Below are 20,319 nucleotides of genomic sequence, written 5' to 3' on the forward strand. Positions count from 1 at the left end.
TAATAATGTGCAATGGGCCACATCCAAAATGCATGCAGAGCAAAATTTGTTGATGTTAATCCGCTGTGAGGCTTTCTTTGCATTTAACTCTTCCTAGGGTATTCCATGCAGGCTTTCTTCAGTGGCAAAAAAATATTTTGGATGCATATTTCAAGACTATGATTTTCGAACTGAGGTTCTGATATTTTGCATTTATTTGGTTTCGTCTTGCTAAATAATCACGAACTCCAAATATAATAAACATTTTCTCAAAATATACTACCAGAAAAACATTTTTAAAATTCCTAGCTTAATGACACAAAACAAAAATGCTCTTTTCTTGGTTTTCTGGCCTTAATTTAGCTACAAGTGAAAATACAGGCTGGCAGAACTATAGAATCCTCCTAAATAATCTTGTTTTTAAATTCTCCCCTCCTAGCCTCTTACACCCTCATTTCTAGTGTTCCTCACTTTTAGCAGCAGGAAAACATGGTGGGTAAGGGGTGTTTGATGTCAGAATTGGTACAGGGATAGAAAAGGGTAAGTAGTGTTGTAGTCGGGATACCTGGAACAGCATGAGTCAGTCTTTTATGCCTGGAGCTTAAATAGGTAAATTTAAGCACCATGGATAAAATTGCTCTGTGATATCTGGATTTAGGCCCTTTACAACACTTAAAACTGTGCATAGACTAGTCATAAAGTAATGGAAATGACTCAGCCGTGCAGGAGAGTTTGTTTACTTTTGCATGCTGCAGAGATCTTGTAGCGATCCTTTTTAAACTGGGAGAGTGCTGTGATGATGACAGGTTGGGGATGCAGATTAAAGTATGATTTCACATTGATCAGCAGAGCTGCCCAGCTTCTGTTTCTGGTTGTGCACAGACTCTTCCTCTGCACAGGCACAACTTTGTATAATTTGGTGGCAGCCCAGTTTGAGGAACTGACTGGACTAAATAAAAACTCCTTTGGGTGGGAAGGAGGCATTTTTCAGACAAGCTAATTGGCTTGGAATGGTTCAGTGGGGACCTGCTGGTGGTCAGGGATAGGGACTGACTATATCAGCGCTGCAGCAGAGAAAATGGATGGAAAGGCGCATCCTGAGCTCTCTCAGCACCCTGCCTGGATGGTATACAGAGGCTTCAAGCTGTTCTCATTTCATTCCTTTCATGTTTGATGCTCCTTTAGATTTGATGTACATATGAAGTGTGTTTCACCAATAGAGAATTACTTTTAGTTGTTTTAAGTCTATTTAAATTTTAAAAACACTATTTAACAGTCTTGTAGCATTAAAACACTACTGGGAGAGTACAGAGAGAGACAGATGCTTGCTAAAATGTATTTACAAAACTTTTCAACACATCTAAAGTACTGTTATTTAAGTGAAAGATTACTTAAATGGATTATTTGTAGCCTTTGTGTACATACCTGCTGGGAGGGAATGAAGAAGAGGGAGTTGGAGTTTTCTCAGCAGTGCTCACTGACAAGACAAGAGGCAGTGGGTCCTGTAGACTTCTGTATGCTCAGGTTCCTCAGGTGATCTCAAACCTAATCTTCTCTTGGAGTGGGAGGGACTTTGCTCTCCCAGTCCCTGCCTTGCAGTCCATCCACTCAAGAGAGGTGAGGAGAGAGATTGCCAGTGAAGACTGAGGCAAAACAGTTAAGTACCTCAGCCTTCTCCTCCGTTTTTACCAGTTTGCCTGTCTTGCTCATCAGGCGGGGTACGCTTTCTTTGACCTTCCTTTGCTGGCTAACATACCTGTAGAAGCCCTTATTATTATTCTTTGCATCCCTTGCCAAGTTCAGCTTGCAATTTGGTTGTAATTTCTCAGTGCATAACATACTGAGCAGCTTTTTAATCAACTAAGATATATTAATGATAAAATCCTATCTTTAGAGAAATTAGTAAAATCAACACATTGAGGAAGATGGATGGTGCCAGACCAATGTAAAAGATAAGAAATTATTTTTGTTACTCAGATTTATTAAGTCTTTCAGAAATTATGCTAAAGTCACTGCTGCTATGGGTTTGTGCAGCCAGACAAACAAAGTTGCTAGCATTCTTACATATTTCTCTAATGCTACAGCTGGGATGTCTTATTTCCTTCAAATTTTTTTTTTCTGGATACTTTCTGCAGCTTTCCTTTTGTATAACTGCATTCTATTTTACAAGAATATCTCAAAACAAAAACATTTTAGGATATGTTCAGAAGTTCACCTTTTAGCTTGTACAGTTTTGCAAACTGAACATAGCTGAAACAGAAGGACACATGTAACTTGTACAAAAAGATGAAGGCTAACAGGTCAATTATCCACCAATTATGAAGAAAAAGAGTATTTAACACAGAGCTACAAAGACAGATGCAACCTAGGGACTGACCTGCTGGAGAGCAGCTCTATGGAAAAAGACCTGGTGGACAGCAGGATGATCATGAGCCAGCAATGTGCCCTTGTGGCCAAGAAGGCCAGTGGCATCTGGGGAGCATCAAGAAGAATGTGTCCAGCAGGTCAAGGGAAGTTATCCTCTAGTCTGCCCTGGTGAGGCTGCATCTGGAGTACTGTGGCCAGTTCTGGGCTCCCCAGTTCAAAAAAGACAGGGAACTGCTGGAAAGGGTACAGCAAAGGGCTATGAAGATGATCAGATGTCTGGAGCATCTCTCTTATGAGGAAAGGCTGAGGGACTTAGGTCTTTTTGGTCTGGAGAAGACTGAGGGAGATCTCATCAAAGCTTATAAATACTTAAAGGGCGGGTGTCAGGAGGACGGGGCCGGTCTTTTTCCAGTGATGCCCAGTGACAGGACAAGAGGTAACGGGCACAAACTTGAACATAAGAAGTTCCATCTAAACATGAGGAGGAACTTCTTTACTTTGAGAGTGGCAGAGCACTGGAAGAGGCTGCCCAGAGAGGTGGTGTGGAGTCTCCATCTCTGGAGACGTTCAAAATCCGCCTGGACACGTTCCTGTGAAACCTGCTCTAGGTGAACCTGCTTTGGAAGGGGGGGTGGACTAGATATCTCCAGAGGTCCCTTCCAACCCCATATCATTCTGTGATTCTGTGAGGGGTTGTTCTGACAGTGTCCACCATGCATTCCCGTATTTCTTAAAGGCCTTCTTAAAAGCCCTTCTACCATCAGGATAAGCTGACATCTGGTTGGATGATAGGATGCCCAGGATACACCTAAGAAAACAGCTTTTGATCTGATTGCAACAACCCACTTCAAGTAACTCAGTCTTTTAAATGCCTCTTCTATCAGGGGAAAGAGTGAGCCAGGGATTGGCTTCTACACTTGCATTCATATAAGGTTTCTTTTATGTTGAGTGTTTCTGGGAAGGGCCAGATCTGGCACTCATGCACAATAAACCCACTGCTTTGGAGAAACGCAGACTCAGTGTAGTGGTTGTGCACCGAAGGTCCAGGCACATGGCAGGGAAAGGGTTACATACAGAAAGGCAGGTGGCCTGGCCAGCCTGAAAGGATTTTTCATTAAAAGCCTAATCTAGCAACCTTCTAAAAGACGATAAGAATTGTCACCACTGCCTTTTCTGAAAAACAGGAATTAGATGCCTCACCAGAGGTTTCAGTGTTTAAATTTGGACAATAAAGTTTAAAGAACTGGGTCAATTTTTATGACCCGTAGAAGGAAACTAAAATATTCTCTGTTGATGCTGTGAGAGGCAAGCAGAGTCACCTCAGAGGCTATTTCTCTGAATTTAAATAGCACTTAATCCAAATGTGTTCAGTAGCATATAATGCTCTTACATAAAAATTAAAAACCACTAGTGAAAAATACACAGCTTGATCCTTTTACATTTAGGAGAGAAAATGGCCTCTTTCCCTTCGCTGACAGGGGTTTATGAGTGCAATAGCGCTCTTCTCACGTAATGAGATAGAAGGATTTGGAGATTTCTGTACCCTGCACATGTTGTGTAGCCTCGCTCCACCTGCATTCTGACACAGTGAAATACAGGATAATTTTTAGAATAAGAGCAGCATATTTTTTTTGCTTCAAATCTGCTAATGTCTTCCTCTTACATAGAAAAAGCTACTGCAACCAAAGGGTATTTGGAATTTTTTCTTCCTTCTGGAGCCAGGTCTCAAAAAGCTTAGCTTTCTCAAGTTTGCCAGAGAAAAATATTTGATCCTTTCATAAAATATTGATTATTGGAAAAGTATGTACAATTGCAATGAACAACAAAAAGTAATAATACGTAAGTCTTTTCAAAGATATGTGAAGGACATTTTCTTTTAATTTTCCTTTAACTACTAGATTGGCAACTCTGTTACCAGCAGATCATTTCTTTTCTGTGGTAGGTAGGAAAATACAATTATTTTTAAATTGTTTTCCATTGGTATATTGCTATGGATAGTTTAGTTTTGACAGTTTTAAGTTGAAATATAGATATTTCCCCCAGATTATATCCCAAGAAGATGATGATTCCTTGAAATTAATATTGTCAACTCATTCAATGTATCATTAATCATACTACAAATGCATTCTTAATTCCTGTTAATCCAAAACATTTTTAAAATCTCCAAAAACTTCTCCGACTCTTCCCCTCTCCTTGCATTACTGTTACTGTGTGATGGTGTTAAACAAAATACAATATGAACTGAGAATTAATACCATAGTCAGTTTGATAGATGCCATTTTCATTCATAGACTTCATCATAGTTTTGTAAATTAAATTGCCTGATTTTTTACGTACTTCATTTTACTAGAACTTGACACCATCTTTCCTAAATGCATTTTTTCAGGGGAACAGAATCAAAACACCATGTTTAAGACTTATTTTTGCTATATCTGGAAATGCTTGGGTTTAAATAATTTTAAAATTATTTAAAAGATATAATCAGAAAAAAGATTGCACAGTAGATAAAGGCATTTTTATTTTGTAGTATAAAAGTATGCAAATTATTGCTATATTTGCAGCATTGATGTGTATATTCTTTCCCATTAACTATTATAGAACTGAACAACTCTACCAAATCTTTTTTCCCTACGGAATATTTGAAGTTAAAAGAAAATTTTCAAAAATCAAATTCTGCAAAATGGCCTCTACCAAGCTGCAAGAAAGCCTTCAGAGTTTTCGAAGGTAAGTGTTTTAATTTTTCCCTAAACTTCACTCACTCTTGAGTATAATATTTGAAAATAAGTCTCTAGCTATACATGCCATAGGAAATCAGCAATGGGTAATTGTTAAAGTAGAGCTAGTTAAATGCTCCTGAGTGACTCATACACAGTGCTCTGAATCTAAACTGCAAATTGCAAAAAGACAATTTGTATGTTTACCTGTTTATTTATTCTTAAATTTTAAATTTTGTGCACATTATTAGGCTAACTGTATGTAGTTTCCTGTTTGGAAAAAATTATGTTTGCATAGTGGAACAAAGGAAAATTAGTCTGGGAAAAAAGTTACTAGGTCTGGGTGTGGCCAATAAAGACCTCTCCAAAAAAAATCAGAATCATTCTTTTATGAATAAATTCATATTGATTGGATCGTGTTATCATGTATTTAATAACATTGTAAGTGTAGCCTTTGCATGCCCTTAAATTGGAGTTGGATTCTATAAACAATGTATAGAAAGTTCATAAACTAAGGGTAAGTCTCAAAAAGCAATTTGATACCACAATGTGGACTAAAAGAAGTGATAAAGATCGTTTCAACTGAAATACAATACTTAATTTGACAGTGACTTTGGTGTAGTCAAGTGCAGCAATTAAAAAACAGGCTGAGACAGTACTCTGGGCCTGAAAGTTCATGCATAAATCTGACATAGAAATACACTGAAGAGACCAGAGATACAGAAGTAGTCAAGATATAGATGGTAATGTTGTAAAAAGGTGCTGGCTGTCTTCATGTAAAGATTGTAGGTATGCCTGAAGATAAGTACATAGCCGGGTGTTCAGAATGAGAGATTATGAAACCTCTGAGTTACAACCCTTAAGGACTGTTTCAAGATATAATTATTCCTAGACTAATAGGAAATTTTCTCCAACTGTTTTCATGCTAACGTTTTTATTTAAAATATAATGATTAAATTGAAAGTGGGAAAGCCTATTTAGAAATAGAGTAATTCTTTTGTGTCTGGTGGGGGTTTTTTAATGCTTAATCTAGAAAACATTGCACCAATGTTGCATACAATGAAATCTGTGCTAGTTCTTTACTGATCTCATCTGTTTAGAGACTTAATAAAAAGCTATCGACTTCTGCATCAGTCAAGGATTGCAAGATACAGTGTTTTTTCAATGCCTGCTAATAGTAGCGGAAATTCCCACCACCTCAGCAGGTGACATCTGCCATGTCCTTTTATGTAATCATTCTCTAGAGAAAAGGGTGAGCAATTTCCAATATATTTTAAAAAAAGAAAAAAAAGTTGTGAAAGCTTTTAATAATTCCTGTTGGTACATTTTTGTATCTCTCTGTCTTTAAAGTCAGGGTACAACACTTTAAAATCTACTTTCTTGATTCAAGATTCTTCTTACCTTGATTTCAGTTAGATAAGCAATAAAGAAAGGATGTTAACAGCTGTGAAAATTTACATCTATAAAATTACCTCAACTAGGTTTTGTGTTCATACTTCTCCGTTTAAAAAGAAGAAAAAACTGATACTGGTTTTCAAGTTTCTGATGCTGTGATCCACTGAAAAGGGAAGTAAGATAAGTGTTACTGAAAATAGAAGGTGTAGCATAGATTTTAGCTATAAAGTGTAATGCTGGAGTAGAAATCTCTGAGAATAAGCCTTATATTGAGCTATTTTTCCCAAATCCTACTGTTCCATCCTTCCCGAGTGCATCTTTTCTTTCAGTTAAGTTCCTTACTTCCTCATGTCTTTGTTTCAAGTTGTTTGTTCCTTTGTCATACCACTCAAGGCTGCGGTTGTGTGACCATGTAATCTTCTTCAGTAGTAGGCTTTCCCTTTTTAGCCAGGATCCATCAGGTCCTTCAGTATAGTTTATGGAACCATGAAAAGCTAATTTGCACACATGCATTTCCCACAAGACGCATTTACAGTCCACAGCATTCACTGTGAAGAATTCACAGTGAATTTTCTGCCTCAGGGAGACACACATTACTGGGAAGTGTTGTCTTTGAGCATCTGTTACGCCTGTAGTACATTAAGACAGAAAGCACATAATCCAAGCCCTGCTGGTGGAGTGTGTCTTAGGTCAGCTGCGCTGGTAACAACTTTGTCATTTTGCTGATTTGTCACCACTTGGAGCCTAACCCTTGCACCCATTTTCCTTGCCCACAAGTCCTTTCAGCTCCAACAGGTCACTGGTAAGAAACACAAGACTGATTTCTTGATTCCAAGGTCCCAGTTGGGTCCCACGGAGCAGCTGTGTTCCAACTAACCTTCAAGCCCTCACTTCTGCACCTCACCATGCAGAAGTGGATCTGAAAGAAAAATAAAATTAATTGGAAGGGAAAATTTAAGGTCAGTGCCACGGAGATGCCTTAAGCTCCAGCTCTGTTAGCACTGTCACTTTCTGTCCCTGATGTTTTGCCAACAGCATTAGTACAAAGGTTAAATACCAATAGCCTTGTTTATCTTTTAAACTGTTTTACAGAGGCTGTTCTTTAGAGATCTCTTCAGAGCCAAAGTCCCATTGGAAAAGATATGTAGCCTTTTCCCAGTCCTGAGGACTCCATCCGGAGATAGCCTGTGTAGGAGAGAGTGATGTACCTGTCTCTCAGAAATTATGGCTGCTCAGTCGTCTCTATTGTTTCATCAGTGCATTGAAGGGAATCAAATTCTAGCTAATCTGTATGTGTCATCAGGACTTCTTGTTTCCATTTAGCTGTGATAAGACTGTTGTACCAAGAATATTGATACCTATAATTATGCAACACCAAGGATTATAATAGAATGGCATGGCAAAAAAGCATACTGTAGCCTTTCCCCCTGGATTTCTTGCCATGTCCCTGAATGGATGTTAGATTGGTATCTTTAGTTCTGCTTAGGGAATCAAGCGTTCATACTGGCTGCTAAGACAAACTAGGAATATTTTAGACCTCTTACACAGCCATGGCCCCACAGCTGTACCAGAGGGACCCAAATGAACTTGTAGGGGAGTTAGAGGTATTGTGCTTTTCACCCTGCAGCTTACAAAAAGTCTTTGAAGAAGGTTCTTTTCTGAAGATGCTTGAAAAAAATGTAACTGTGTTCAGGATAAGAGGGAAAGTCCTCTCATCCATTAATAGCTGGTTAAGAGATACCAAACAAAGGATGGAAATAAATGATTCATTTTTCTCACTGGAGGGACAATAGCAGTCTGGTCATAGATGGGTATACTGTACAGTTTGTACTATCCAGCATATTTGTTACTAGAAATGGAGGTAATAACATTTGTTTACAGTACTGAAATATTCGGGATAATAAAAATGAAAGCCAAGTGCAGGAAGTGGCAGAATACTCTCGGTACTGAATGATCTTCAGCAACGTTTACATTGTTTTCCTTTCAATGCAAATGGAGGTAGTAAACTGGAAGGGTACAGACAAGATAAATAAGATGTCAGTTTTAAATTACTTCCTGATGAGAAATATGTAAATAGACTAGAATGCGTCAGCCAAAACAAGAGATGACTGAAAAGGGAAGATGATAGAGGTAATTAAAATCATGAGAGGCATGGAAGAAGTGAATAGGCTGCTGTTACTCACTGTCTAGTAATAAAAGAACTGAAGGACACTAAATAAAATTATCGCTATTACCCCAGAGCATGGGTTCAAATAATGGCAGACTCTTGGAAGAAAAATGGAGTAAAGTATATTAAACTCAAAGAGGCAACATTTGCCTGTGAAGATCCTTGACCTGCAAGTCCTTGGGAGCTGAGAGAGAACACCAGGAAAGTAATGCAATATGCTTGCCCTGTTTTTATGTTCTTTCCTTGCCATTCACCAATTCCTCATTGTTTTACCTCATCAGAGAAAGAATGATAGGGCAGGAAGCCTTTTAGTTTACTCTTAGTATGCCTGTCCTTATGAGATAGCCTACAATTTGATGTAATTTAGGTATCATAAAAGAATTTTTTATGTATTTATCAAATAAGATTACATAAATATTTATTATTTGCCCTCTAAAGACAATCAAGAACAATACATAATCCTAGTTAAACCACCCTAGGTAAACTTTGAATTAGTAGCTTTTTGAAGTGGTAGTCTTTCATCACAGAATCCATTTAGAGCATAAAATATCTCTTGGTCTTAGATTTTTATGTTTTGTGTAAGCTTCTGCTGACTTCAGGTTATGATGGGTCTTGTGAACAAGTGGAAGCAAAGATACCTTCTGTCTTCATCGCTGGCAGGAATTAACAACTATCTTGCTATAGATTTTAGTGGAAGTGGGGAATGATCCTTGCCAGCTATGCTGAATAGAATAGCAAAAAGATAGATCACGGCCACTGAGCAATGACCAGTAAAATCGGTTATTTTTGTAATTAGCTATGAACTAATTATGTGTAATAAAAGTTATATCATACATCATACATATATCATACAGCACAATCCCCCGATCCACTTAGTACTGAAATGGACTGCATAGGAGAGCAGTTTGTACTGAAGGTTTCCCCTGAAGAGTCCCAACTTTGCTGGTGTAAATGCATCTTATCTTGAAAGTTTTTTGCCCAGTGTTCAGTCCTTTGATTCAATGCTTCATACAAATCCTACTTATTATAAGAATAGCAAAGAATTTTAGACTGACAATGGATTGTAGAGAGATCAGTTGGCTTCATCTCTATCAATGAGTTGGACAAACACGTACATTGTTTCTGCTTCCTAACATGCCTGTGATTTCTGTTTCATACACCCATACTAGTGACACAGACAGATCCCTGCCATTGCAAAATTTGGACATGAACATGAGTTCAGTTTAATCCTAGTGCACTTTGGTAGAAAACTGCTAAGATTTCTGGAGGAGTATGGTACTTGCATAGCATAATTATAAAAAGTGAGGCACATTTTTGGGACAAGACAGAGTTTTGGAGACCCCTAGAAGTGAAAACAAAAGCTGAAATTCAAATTTGATAAAGGACAAAAGAGGAAACCTGAAAGCAAATCAGGGTGACGTGTGAGAATAATAAGGAAGAAAATGCGATAGTATTTTTATTAGATCGGAGCCAGATTAAGCATACCTTCTCAAAGGAGCAAGAGATGAACAAACAGCAGGGTAAAGACAGGAGACTTTTTGTGAATATCTTAGCTGAGTAGATAAAGATGGATGTTTGACATGGTGTCAGAAAAAGTCAGAGATAACGACCATTACACATTTAATGAAGGATTAAAGGAAGGATTTTTTTACAGATCAACATATTTTTTTTAATTTTAAATAGCTTCTTCTTGATAACCTATTAAGTAACTTTTCTTTGTGAAAATTTATTTTTAGTTTTCTTTTGAACATATAAGAAGGCTTTTCAGACAGCTTTTTCTGTAGAACCTCGGTCAGCTTCCTAAAAACTGGTTAAGTACTGTTAGCATCAGAAAACTTACTGTTCAGAAAAGCTATGCAACCTTTCTCAAGATATGGTCTTGTGCTTTGTATTTTTCATTCTCTGGAGGAATTAATATTTGGGTTTTTTGCTCAGATGAGAAGTAGGAATTTTTGGGGTTGCTGTTAGCTAAAGCTGAATATGAATTTGCTTGAAGACAATGGCATGGCTCCAAGATAGGTCATTCGCCAGTTTCTCTGGAGAAATTAAGGGAGGCATGTTGCCAGACAGCTAGATTTGCAAATAAACTGAATGCTTTGTGTAGATATACACAGTCTTGTCTCACAGAGTGATTTGATGAGGCCCTGGCATGCCTGTCTTGTGGTTTCCCTCTGACCTTTGCTGTCAGACTGACCCTCTCTTAAGACAAGTAGAGCCAATTCATGAATTTATTTTTAAGAAAGTATTTGCATTACTGTTACACTAAAGTTGGCTTAAAACATTAAAGCCTTAAGCACTGAAAGGTTTGTAGAAAGCAGTGTGTAACAAAACTCTGCAAAGTTTTTTCAAATGATCTTTAGTATTAAATTAATATTTTTTTAACAAAATATAGCAGTCATGCAAGTCAAGAAATAAGCATCTAAAGAGAATTGAGCACTATGCCAAGTAGCCTTCACACTAGAGACAAGCATCAGTATGACATCCTTTTTAATGCTATTTTGTATTTATTCAGTCATCTTGAGCTATTATATTAAGTCTACCTAAAAATATCAATGGCTTTTGCCTGTACATATTTCGTACAGTAACAGTCCAAACAAATGGAGCCTGAAGGGATGTAAGTAGTTAGGGAGGAGTTGTAGACAAGAATGAAACTAAAGGAAGATGATGCCATTACAGCAGTATGATACAAAAGGGTGAAGAGTCTTATGATGATAATTTAGCAAGAGTTGCTGACAGCTGAAGTGTAGTATTTCTTCAGCTGTGGAGATGACAAATGTAAGAAAACATAAACTTGCAACACGGCTTTTAGAAGTGTTCAGTGATAAAAAGTAGGAACAACAGAAGAGGATGTTGATGAGTAAAGTTCGAAACCACCATGAGTAAGAGATTTTGTGAAGAGAAATGGAAAATAGATTAAAAACTATTAGAGTCAGAATATTCTGAATACTTTTTAAAATTGTGTTTTCATATAGATTACTGGTGCACATGCCATGGAAAGTTAAATACTTCAGGTTGCTGTTTGAGATTCCCTGGCTTTCATTTTCTGTGTTGCCATGACAAGGAGAGAAGTTGTCCACAAGTTAAATTCACTTTTGAGATACAGTTTATCTACATGCAAATGTGAACAAAAGTGATTACAAATCACCATCTTAAAGGCCAATGGTTGAAAATTACCGTAACTGTATTATGTGTGTCATCAATATAGATGTCAAAAACTTACGCTTAAAATTAAAGGAAAACATTTTTTGGTCTAGAATGTATGCAAACTGTGTGACATGATCTCACAGGGACACCATGCAACTTCATTTCTTGGTATCAGTCACCAAGACTATATGGATTGCAGTCAGAACAGGTATGGTGAGGGCGACAGCAGCGAAGAAGCCAATGTTTCATTTATTTAGAGAGCTAGTTTGCACCCTGAAAAATAAGGACATGCATTTCAATTACTGTATATTACTTATCATCATCCCCCTTAACTGAATTTTGAAATAAAGTGGTTTTAAAATAGGAGAGTAGGTTTTGCTATAAATCATTTTTAAAAGCTGTTCTATGATGTCCTGCCTGTTTGCTACTTAGTGTGTTATGGTTTAGGGGAAGAAAGAAAAAGCAAACAAATAATTCACTTGGTTACTTAAAAAACTCTGCTTGCAGACTGGCTATCAAAATTCCTTCATGGCTTTTACAGTCAAATGATATTTACACTGTGAAATATGAGATTAATTACTCTTGCTTTAGTATGCGTCCTAGTACTTAAACTAGCCAATTAGCTTGTATTTGTCAGTAATAATAATTATAGAATAATCACAAATGTTTGGACAGACTATGTTTTCTAAGCTTATTCTGCCCTCCCACAGTCCTCTTGCTTCTTGAATCATTTACTTCCAGGGAAATAAATAGCCCAAGATAGAACATAAGAGTTGTTCTAGTTTTGCTTTGAATTTATGAGACAGACCGGGCACAGTAATCACTGGATATTTCTAATTAAATTGGTAAAGATATTTCATATTTAATAAATTAACAAAATGTAAATTATGCAAAATACTTAATGTAAAACGTGTATGCATGCATTTAATGTGACTTTATGGATTTTATCATTCAATTTTAAAGCTTTCTCTTGTTTTCTTTTCCAATAACCCGATTCCATGATAAGATATACTATCTAGCTTTATGGTTCATGTTTTAATCAGTAAAGCTGAATTATTAGTCTATAAAATAGCAAGAGGTATCTGACCACACATTTTTATTTGGGTATTTACTTAATATTCAGAATGTCTTTGTTAATTTATGGCAGAGGCTCTATATTTATGTCTTAGAATTCAAACCAATGGTAGGAACATGAAAAAAAACTCAATTACAAATAATCCTCACTGAAATCTAATGATCTGTATTTGAATAGAAAAAATTCTTATCTTCTTTTCCTACCCAGAGTAAAGCTGTTGGATATCTTTGTCAAGTGTAAATATTTGTAATTTTGATTGAATGAAATTTATAGTATTTCAGAGTGAAAAACCTTTAAATGGGAAGTTGCCTCCTTTCTGTCCTGATGGCCTGAGAGGTGTTAATTCCAGCGATTAACAATAAACGGTCCAAAGAAATACTGAATTTCTGAGAAATGCTGAGAGATCAAGAGAGGCTGGAAAAATGGGCTGAAAGAGTAAAGCAGGTGCTTTGGGAGATGAAGTCCCTTCCAGCAGGGCACATAAAAAGAAAACTAAACCAACATAGAAGATGGAAAATATGATGTAAAAGAGCATCTAGCAAACTACATTGGTTTGTTATTGGAATCCCACAGCAGTCTGTGTAGTTCAGAACTTTCATATGTGATTTGGAAAAGTGATACATATACAGCTGATAAAGTTCATTAGTGATAATAAGTTATTCAGTTCACTGATAACGGTAAATATGAACTTGACAGCTACCAGTTCTCTTGATCAGTGACCTCAAGGAGGCAACAGGATACGCTCTCTTCTGTCTGCAGAGGACAATGATTTGGAGGACAGGTTGATAGATTCAGCATCAGGGCTGCCATTCCGAGAGACCTAGACAGGCTGGAGAAACATGCTGAAAGGAACCTTGTGAAATTCAACAAGAACAAATGCAGAGTCCGGCACCTGGGAAGGAAGAGCCCCTGGCAATGAGAGAGATTGGGCACTGACAGCCTGGGCAGCAGCTCTCTGGAAAGGGCTGGGGTGTCCTGGTGGAGAGCAAGCTGTGCGTGAGCTGGCAGCGTGCCCAGGCAGCAAAGAAGGACAACAGCATCCTGGGATTTATGAACAAGAGCATGATGTATGAACAGCAGTAGATAAGGGAAGTCTTTATCCCCTGCTACTCAGCAGACCACATCGAAAATACTGCAATTTTTCCCCTCTTTCCCCCAGTACAGGAAATTTGGCAGTAAATTGGAGCAGGTTTAGCAGAGGGACATCAGGATGCTTAGGGGCTTGGAGCACCTGACCTGTGAGGAGAGGCTGAGGGAACTGGCTTGTTCAGTCTGGAGAAGGGTAGGCTTTGGGGAGGATCTCCAGGCAGCCTTACCGTACCTATGAGGAGACCACCAAGAGGGCAGACCAGCTGTTCACAGTGGTGCATGGCAGGAGATGAGCAATGATGGATACGAGAGGTAAAGACTGCAAGTAAGAAAAACACGTTCACTGTGCGGACAGTCAAGTGGTGGAGCAGTTGCCCACAGAGGCTATGCAACCTCCATAATACATAATATTCGCTATGATAAACTGTAAATTAGCTATTGCCATTTAAGAAAAGACATCTGGGTAATACCGTGATTAGTTTTCTGAAAACATTCAATGCTCAGTCATAGTCAAAAGGTAAGAAGGAATTATTAGGATCATAACAAAATGGAAAACATTATGTCATTGTTTGGATTTGTGGTGATCCCACATCTCCAATTTTGCATATAATTTTAGATTACATCATCTCAAAGAAGGATAAAACAGGGTGAATTATATTGCAGAAGGGATGATCTGAAGTATGGAACATTTTCCATACAAAGAAAATTTACAAGTTTTTTGTTTGGAAAGGATATTACAGAAGACAGATACAAGATGTCTTTAAAATTACGAATGGCATAAAGATGTTTTAGGAAAGATTGTTCACTGTCTCTTAGAGGCATTCTTGCATTACCAATTATATCAGCCATAATAGATAGGGCAAAACAATTGGTGCTGAGGTCCTTATGTCCACATTTGCATTTTAGGGAACAGGGGCAACTTACTTCTAATCCCAAGGGCTGAATGCCCATTAGTGGTTAAAGCATATTACGGGAACACATCAGAGCTCTTGGAGGTCATCTTCTGGTTTAGTTTCACCTGAAAGGAAATCAATTTATTTGCTCTAAGACTGCTGCACCAAGGGACGCAAAGTGCAGTGAGTGCAGGCAATATGAGATCTGGCAATATGAGATCTGGTTCAAAAGTGTGCACAGACACGTATAAGGAGAGAAAATCGTCTCAATGCCATTTTAACACACTGTTCTGAGCACAGCTTCCAGAGCATTGGGGTCCTAAGCTGCTGGTTGTTGCAAGGGTGCATATGTGAATGTGTCAGTCTATTCTTGCCCTTTCTCTTATAGTCTTTCAGTAGCTTTATCTGTGTGTTGCAGCTCATAATCAGAAAGAAGAGACTGCATCCAAATGACCTTGGTACATCTGATTACCTAAGAACACTTGTTCTTAGGTAATTTGATTTTATATGAGCACTTGTAATGTAAATGGTTATTATAGCTTGCATATTACTCATTTCGGCACATTTTTAGACTAAAATTTTCCATCTCATCTTATATTCTTTAGTCATAGGAAAATGAGGTCAGACAATTTATAAAATTGGGAGAATATTTTAAATCGTTTGTAGTCTTATTTTGAGTATTGCTAGTACCTCAATAGGAGCTTGCAAAAACTTTGGCAGGGATACACACAACAGATGTGCCTATTGATGCTCTGGTGAAAGTCCTTTTTGATTTGCATGCTTTGGTGGGTATAAAAGTGTGATTTGCACACAACATTATTTTTGTTATCTAGTAGCAGGTTTCCACTAACAATTTGCCACACTCCACTGGCACTGTGCGTGCATATTCATATGATTTGAGGGGAACTTATTCAAAGTACAGCAACACAGGCATGCACAGAAAAGTTAAGTAAAAACTGTGTTTTAATAAATACATGTCTGTGTAGAAATTATTTAGGGATTGTATTCATCAAATAAAATAGGATTTCTTTTTTAAAAAAAAGCAAATACATTAGAAATTATTTGAAGGTCCCTCAGCTCTTCTGCTTCATAATTCAACCCCCTACTCCATGTTGCTCTACAGTTTTTGAGGAAGTCTACAGCTCTCAGTTTTTATCTGCAGACGGCTAGAATCGGATGCAGAGACATGGCTTGTTTCCACGCTAGCTGGAGAGATAGATATCTGAAGGTATTTTTCATGTCAGAATTTATTAAAAACAGTAGTCACAGTACAGATCATAGAGTCTACAGTAACCTTTGTGCATGATCATGCAGGGCTTCTACATCTGATCCTTGGTTTCAGTACTGAACACAAGATTATTTGGTAATATAATTCAGGGAAAAGAAACAGTTCTCATTCTTTGTTAGCCTCTGTTAGGTCCTAGAATTCAGTTTACATGAGAGTTGTACTATTGACATTTCCAGCTGAAGCGTAATCAATTTACAGGTGGTTAAAAAGAGACTATCTCAGCAATGGAATTGAAATGGCTGTCAACTTTCAATACCTTTACTCACACTTGGGTAAACCACAGGGATTACACATGGTGTATAGTAAGTAGTTCCTGATTAATACATACCTTTAATACAGCACCAACATCTTTTCTGTGGGTTTCTATAGGAAGAGCAATTAGCAAATAGCCAGTTTCCTATACTGAAACTGCAGTTGCTGAATGTGGAATGATTACATTACGAAGTCTTAATATGCAATAAACTGAGTACAGGTTTGCTTAAAGTGAGTTGCGCAGACATACAAATCAAGGATAATATTTGTCCAAATCTTATAAAAGGCAAGGACTACCAAGTTAAAACTAATGTAGCTACATGTTTACAAAATTTCCTGATTATCCCTGTTGATCCAAAACCAACCTCTAGCATTTTGTGTTATATTTACATTAAGTGTAGAAATAAATGAAAAGAAAGCACAGGTAGTAGTCTTCACTAAGACCCTCCAGAGAGGATAATACACACTAAAATTCATGTTTAAAAGGCAAAGTGAATGATACAGCATTAGCAATAAAATTTTATGCCATTTGAAAATTAAATTTAAAAAGTTGAACATAACATAAAGCTAGGTTTCTATTTGACAACAATGTTTTAAAAGTGCTAGAAAAGAAATTAACAAAAATACAGGTTTGAAATTGAGGTAACTTTTTAAATGAGCATTTTTCAAGTAAATTACATCTTGGCAGAAAGATATTTAAAGAAGACTAATATCTTTCAGAATTTTGTTACTGAATTACTAATGTTATTTTTCAGTAATCAAAGATACTGTTTTAAATTAACATAATTTTAAATTAACATAACCTAAAGCATACCATAAAGAACAAGGAAGTCCATATCATACTTCAAACAGATCTTCAGCGTCTTTAAGCAGATGTTTAGCTCATGCACTTGCATAAAATTTTGTGGTATTATAATCTAAAACTCTTTAAAAGTAAATCCCTGGAATTTTTTACTTTTTTTTTTTTTTTTTTTTTTCTAGAGTCAGTATAGCATATTTAGCTGTGGGGCAAATCTTAGCCTACTTGGAGTCACTCAAAAACATCATAAAATATCCATCACTCTCTTGACTAGCATGAAGATTTCATGTATAGTTTCCAAAATAAGACAAATAACATTAGAGAGATTCTTATGTATACAGGAACTGTATCTAGAAACTTAGTATCTGGACATGACAAACTAATCCAAATTGTCATCAGAAATAAAAAGTAAAAGAAATGCAACGATATCATGATGAAAGGCAGAATTTCTGCATCTCAATAGTCTAGTCAAATTTTTAAATAAAGTAGTCATTAAATGAATACAGGAGGACCAGTTTACCTATGTAATTTGGAGTTAAAAGGTCTCTGATAAACTGTCTTAAAAAAGGATACCAAAGAGAGAAAATACTTTCCTTTGGAAGGCGTGGAAACAATTGCACTATAAAAGTTCTGGGCAGAATATTAATTCAGAGAAAAAATACAAAGAAACAGTCAATATTGATCACCAAAAAGGAAAAATAGTGAAAGCCCAGCAAAGTTCTGTATTAGGACACTTTTTAAAAAAATATATTTCTCAATTATCTTGAATAAGGTCTGAGAATGTTAAAATGAAAATTACTGGCACATGAACACCAATTATACACAATTATTTATATTAATCAAAAAAAGAAGACTCAGGAACTTCAAGGAGGCTTAATTAAGCTGGACTAGAAGACAGCACAGTGGCAGGTTAAAACTGAAGAAGGCACGCTGCGGCACACTAGTGTGCAGTGGTGCCCACTGAAAGGGACACTTCCTACCCACCTTGAGACCCCAAAAGCCATGATGTCAGTGGAGAGGAGAAGAGTCTGGGCAGCTCAGCAAAGACCTGTTTTCCAAAATCAAAGAATGAGTCACAAAAATTGAGAGTTACCTGAAAATGGAACAAAAATCCAGACCAGTAAAACTGCATTCCCTCCTTGTGCTTCATCAGAATGGGACAGATCTTCTGCTTTTACAGCACAGCTCCCAGACTTTTCTGTGCACAACTTTCTGTCTAACACAGCTGCACAGACACTTCTCTAGCCTCATATCTTGACATATGCAAGAACTATGCTCCTATACTACTTCTCTTACTGTGTAGAGAAGTCAGGGGAGGAATGAAGAGGAAGGACCTTTTGACAGAACCCCACATTCAGGCCATTCTTGGAGCCACAGGATTTTTACTTCCACTTCCACTGCCTATGTATTTTTAAGTTATTATCAGCATACAAACAGTAATTTAAAAATTTTAACGTGGTACGCATCATGTAGAGACATAATATTAAAGCAAGCAGGTTTTATTTAGAAGTGTTTTGAAAAAAACTCAGGTACTAGAAATAGGAATTCAAATGTATTCGCGCTGTTAAACTATATGTGTACACATATGGATGTGTCTTGTTTACTGAGGAATTCAGATGAGTAGACTTAGGGAATCCAGAGATTAATTACTCAAGAGATTAATTACAGAATATGCAGCCTTTCACTTCTAGATCAATGAATGAAATTCAATGGAAGAAGGCAGCAAAAGAGAGATGTTCATAGGTCTGGGTAACCTAAGCAGATAGAATTACTTTACTATAGTAGAAAGTGCCAAATCCAAACAAATAAACGTATTACTTTCCAGACATGGAAGACAGAGCTAATTTTTAAATCTTTCAGAATCAAGTCCACAGACAGCTTCTTGTCCAACGAAGCGACGAAACGTAGCAGTGAGGTGTGAGATTTCCTGCTTCCATTTGTCCTGTAAATAACCAGGGGAAGGAGGGTTAGCCTTTTATTTTTTTTTTTTTTTTTTTTTTTTAAACTCAGTCTGGTTATTTTTGTAAAGATTTCTATCTCCTACTCTGTTTTTTTCAGCAGGTTTTCAAAGGCGCTCAGATACTGTAACAAGAAGGCATTTCCCACATGCTGCTCACAGGATGGACTACATGGACTTTGAGGACGACAGCCGTGGATGGCGGTTTGATATGGACATGGTGATAATCTACATTTATTCAGTCAACTGGGTAATAGGATTTATTGTATTCTGTTTTCTTTGTTACTTCTTTTTCCCTTTTTAGTCTGTAGTAGTCATGGCTAAGGAAAACAGTAGTCCTGTGAGCCACAATAATGTGAATAGAAAAGACCTGAAGAAGGAAAAATGTCTGTTTGGTATTGCATTTTTATCATTCAGAATTGTAATAGACAATGAATTGTCATCAAGCTGTGAGGCTATTTGATACTTCTGATATGTGTGACAAAGTAGTCGAATTTTGTTCCAAAAAAGTGAAATCCAGATCATATTTCATTCAGTGGGGGTTTTGCCTTGATTTTGGTGGGAGCAGGATTTACCCCCAATGTGTAAAATAACTACTGTGTAGAAATAGAATACTACTTGTTCTTAGGGGATTTCTGTGTACTACAACAGAATATGATCCATAGAGTCATTTTGGGGTTTGACTCTATGTTGACACAGTTTGCTCACTCATTGGTGCTTCAGTTCCTCATACATAAAAGCAATAAAGATGCTTCCCATTTATAGTGAGATGTTTTGGGAACAGATCATAAGCACTGCAGTGCTGCATTATATAGATATTCATTAGAGCTATTTGAATGTTATAGTCCAAATCCTGGAAAATTTTGACAATTGGTAGACCTGTCAGCATTTGACTGTGGAGATGTGCTATACTCAGTGCCTGAAATTTTGACCCTATTAACCAAAAAAGAGAAATGATGCTGCACAGTATGCTGACAGTTCATCTTTTCAGCAAATGGCAATCAGAAGGAATCAACTAACAACCCTAAGATCTGCACATTAAAGGGGCCATTTTTGTGCAGATTCCCAGAGTAGCACTGTACCTGTTTTTACTCATCCAGACGAGCATGTTTGGATCCAGCAAGACAGCTAATGAAGGGCAAGCAGCAGGCCTGCTGGCTACAATGCTGTGAGACACTAACCCCAGTAAATCTTGGAGAA

General features: G+C 37.1%; 1 protein-coding gene across 1 annotated transcript in view; it reads left to right on the forward strand.

Annotated features, from left to right (window-relative positions):
- Positions 1 to 19,423, forward strand: part of RNF180 (ring finger protein 180) — a 72,934-nt gene extending 53,511 nt beyond the window's left edge. The window contains exons 5-6 of the mRNA XM_074166692.1: positions 4,945 to 5,070; positions 19,221 to 19,423. Of these exons, the coding sequence (XP_074022793.1) occupies positions 4,945 to 5,070; positions 19,221 to 19,423 (329 nt within the window). The remainder of the gene's footprint in view (positions 1 to 4,944; positions 5,071 to 19,220) is intronic.
- Positions 19,424 to 20,319: the final 896 nt, after the last annotated feature.

This window comes from Numenius arquata, chromosome Z, assembly GCF_964106895.1.
Source record: "Numenius arquata chromosome Z, bNumArq3.hap1.1, whole genome shotgun sequence".
Lineage (NCBI taxonomy): Eukaryota > Metazoa > Chordata > Aves > Charadriiformes > Scolopacidae > Numenius > Numenius arquata.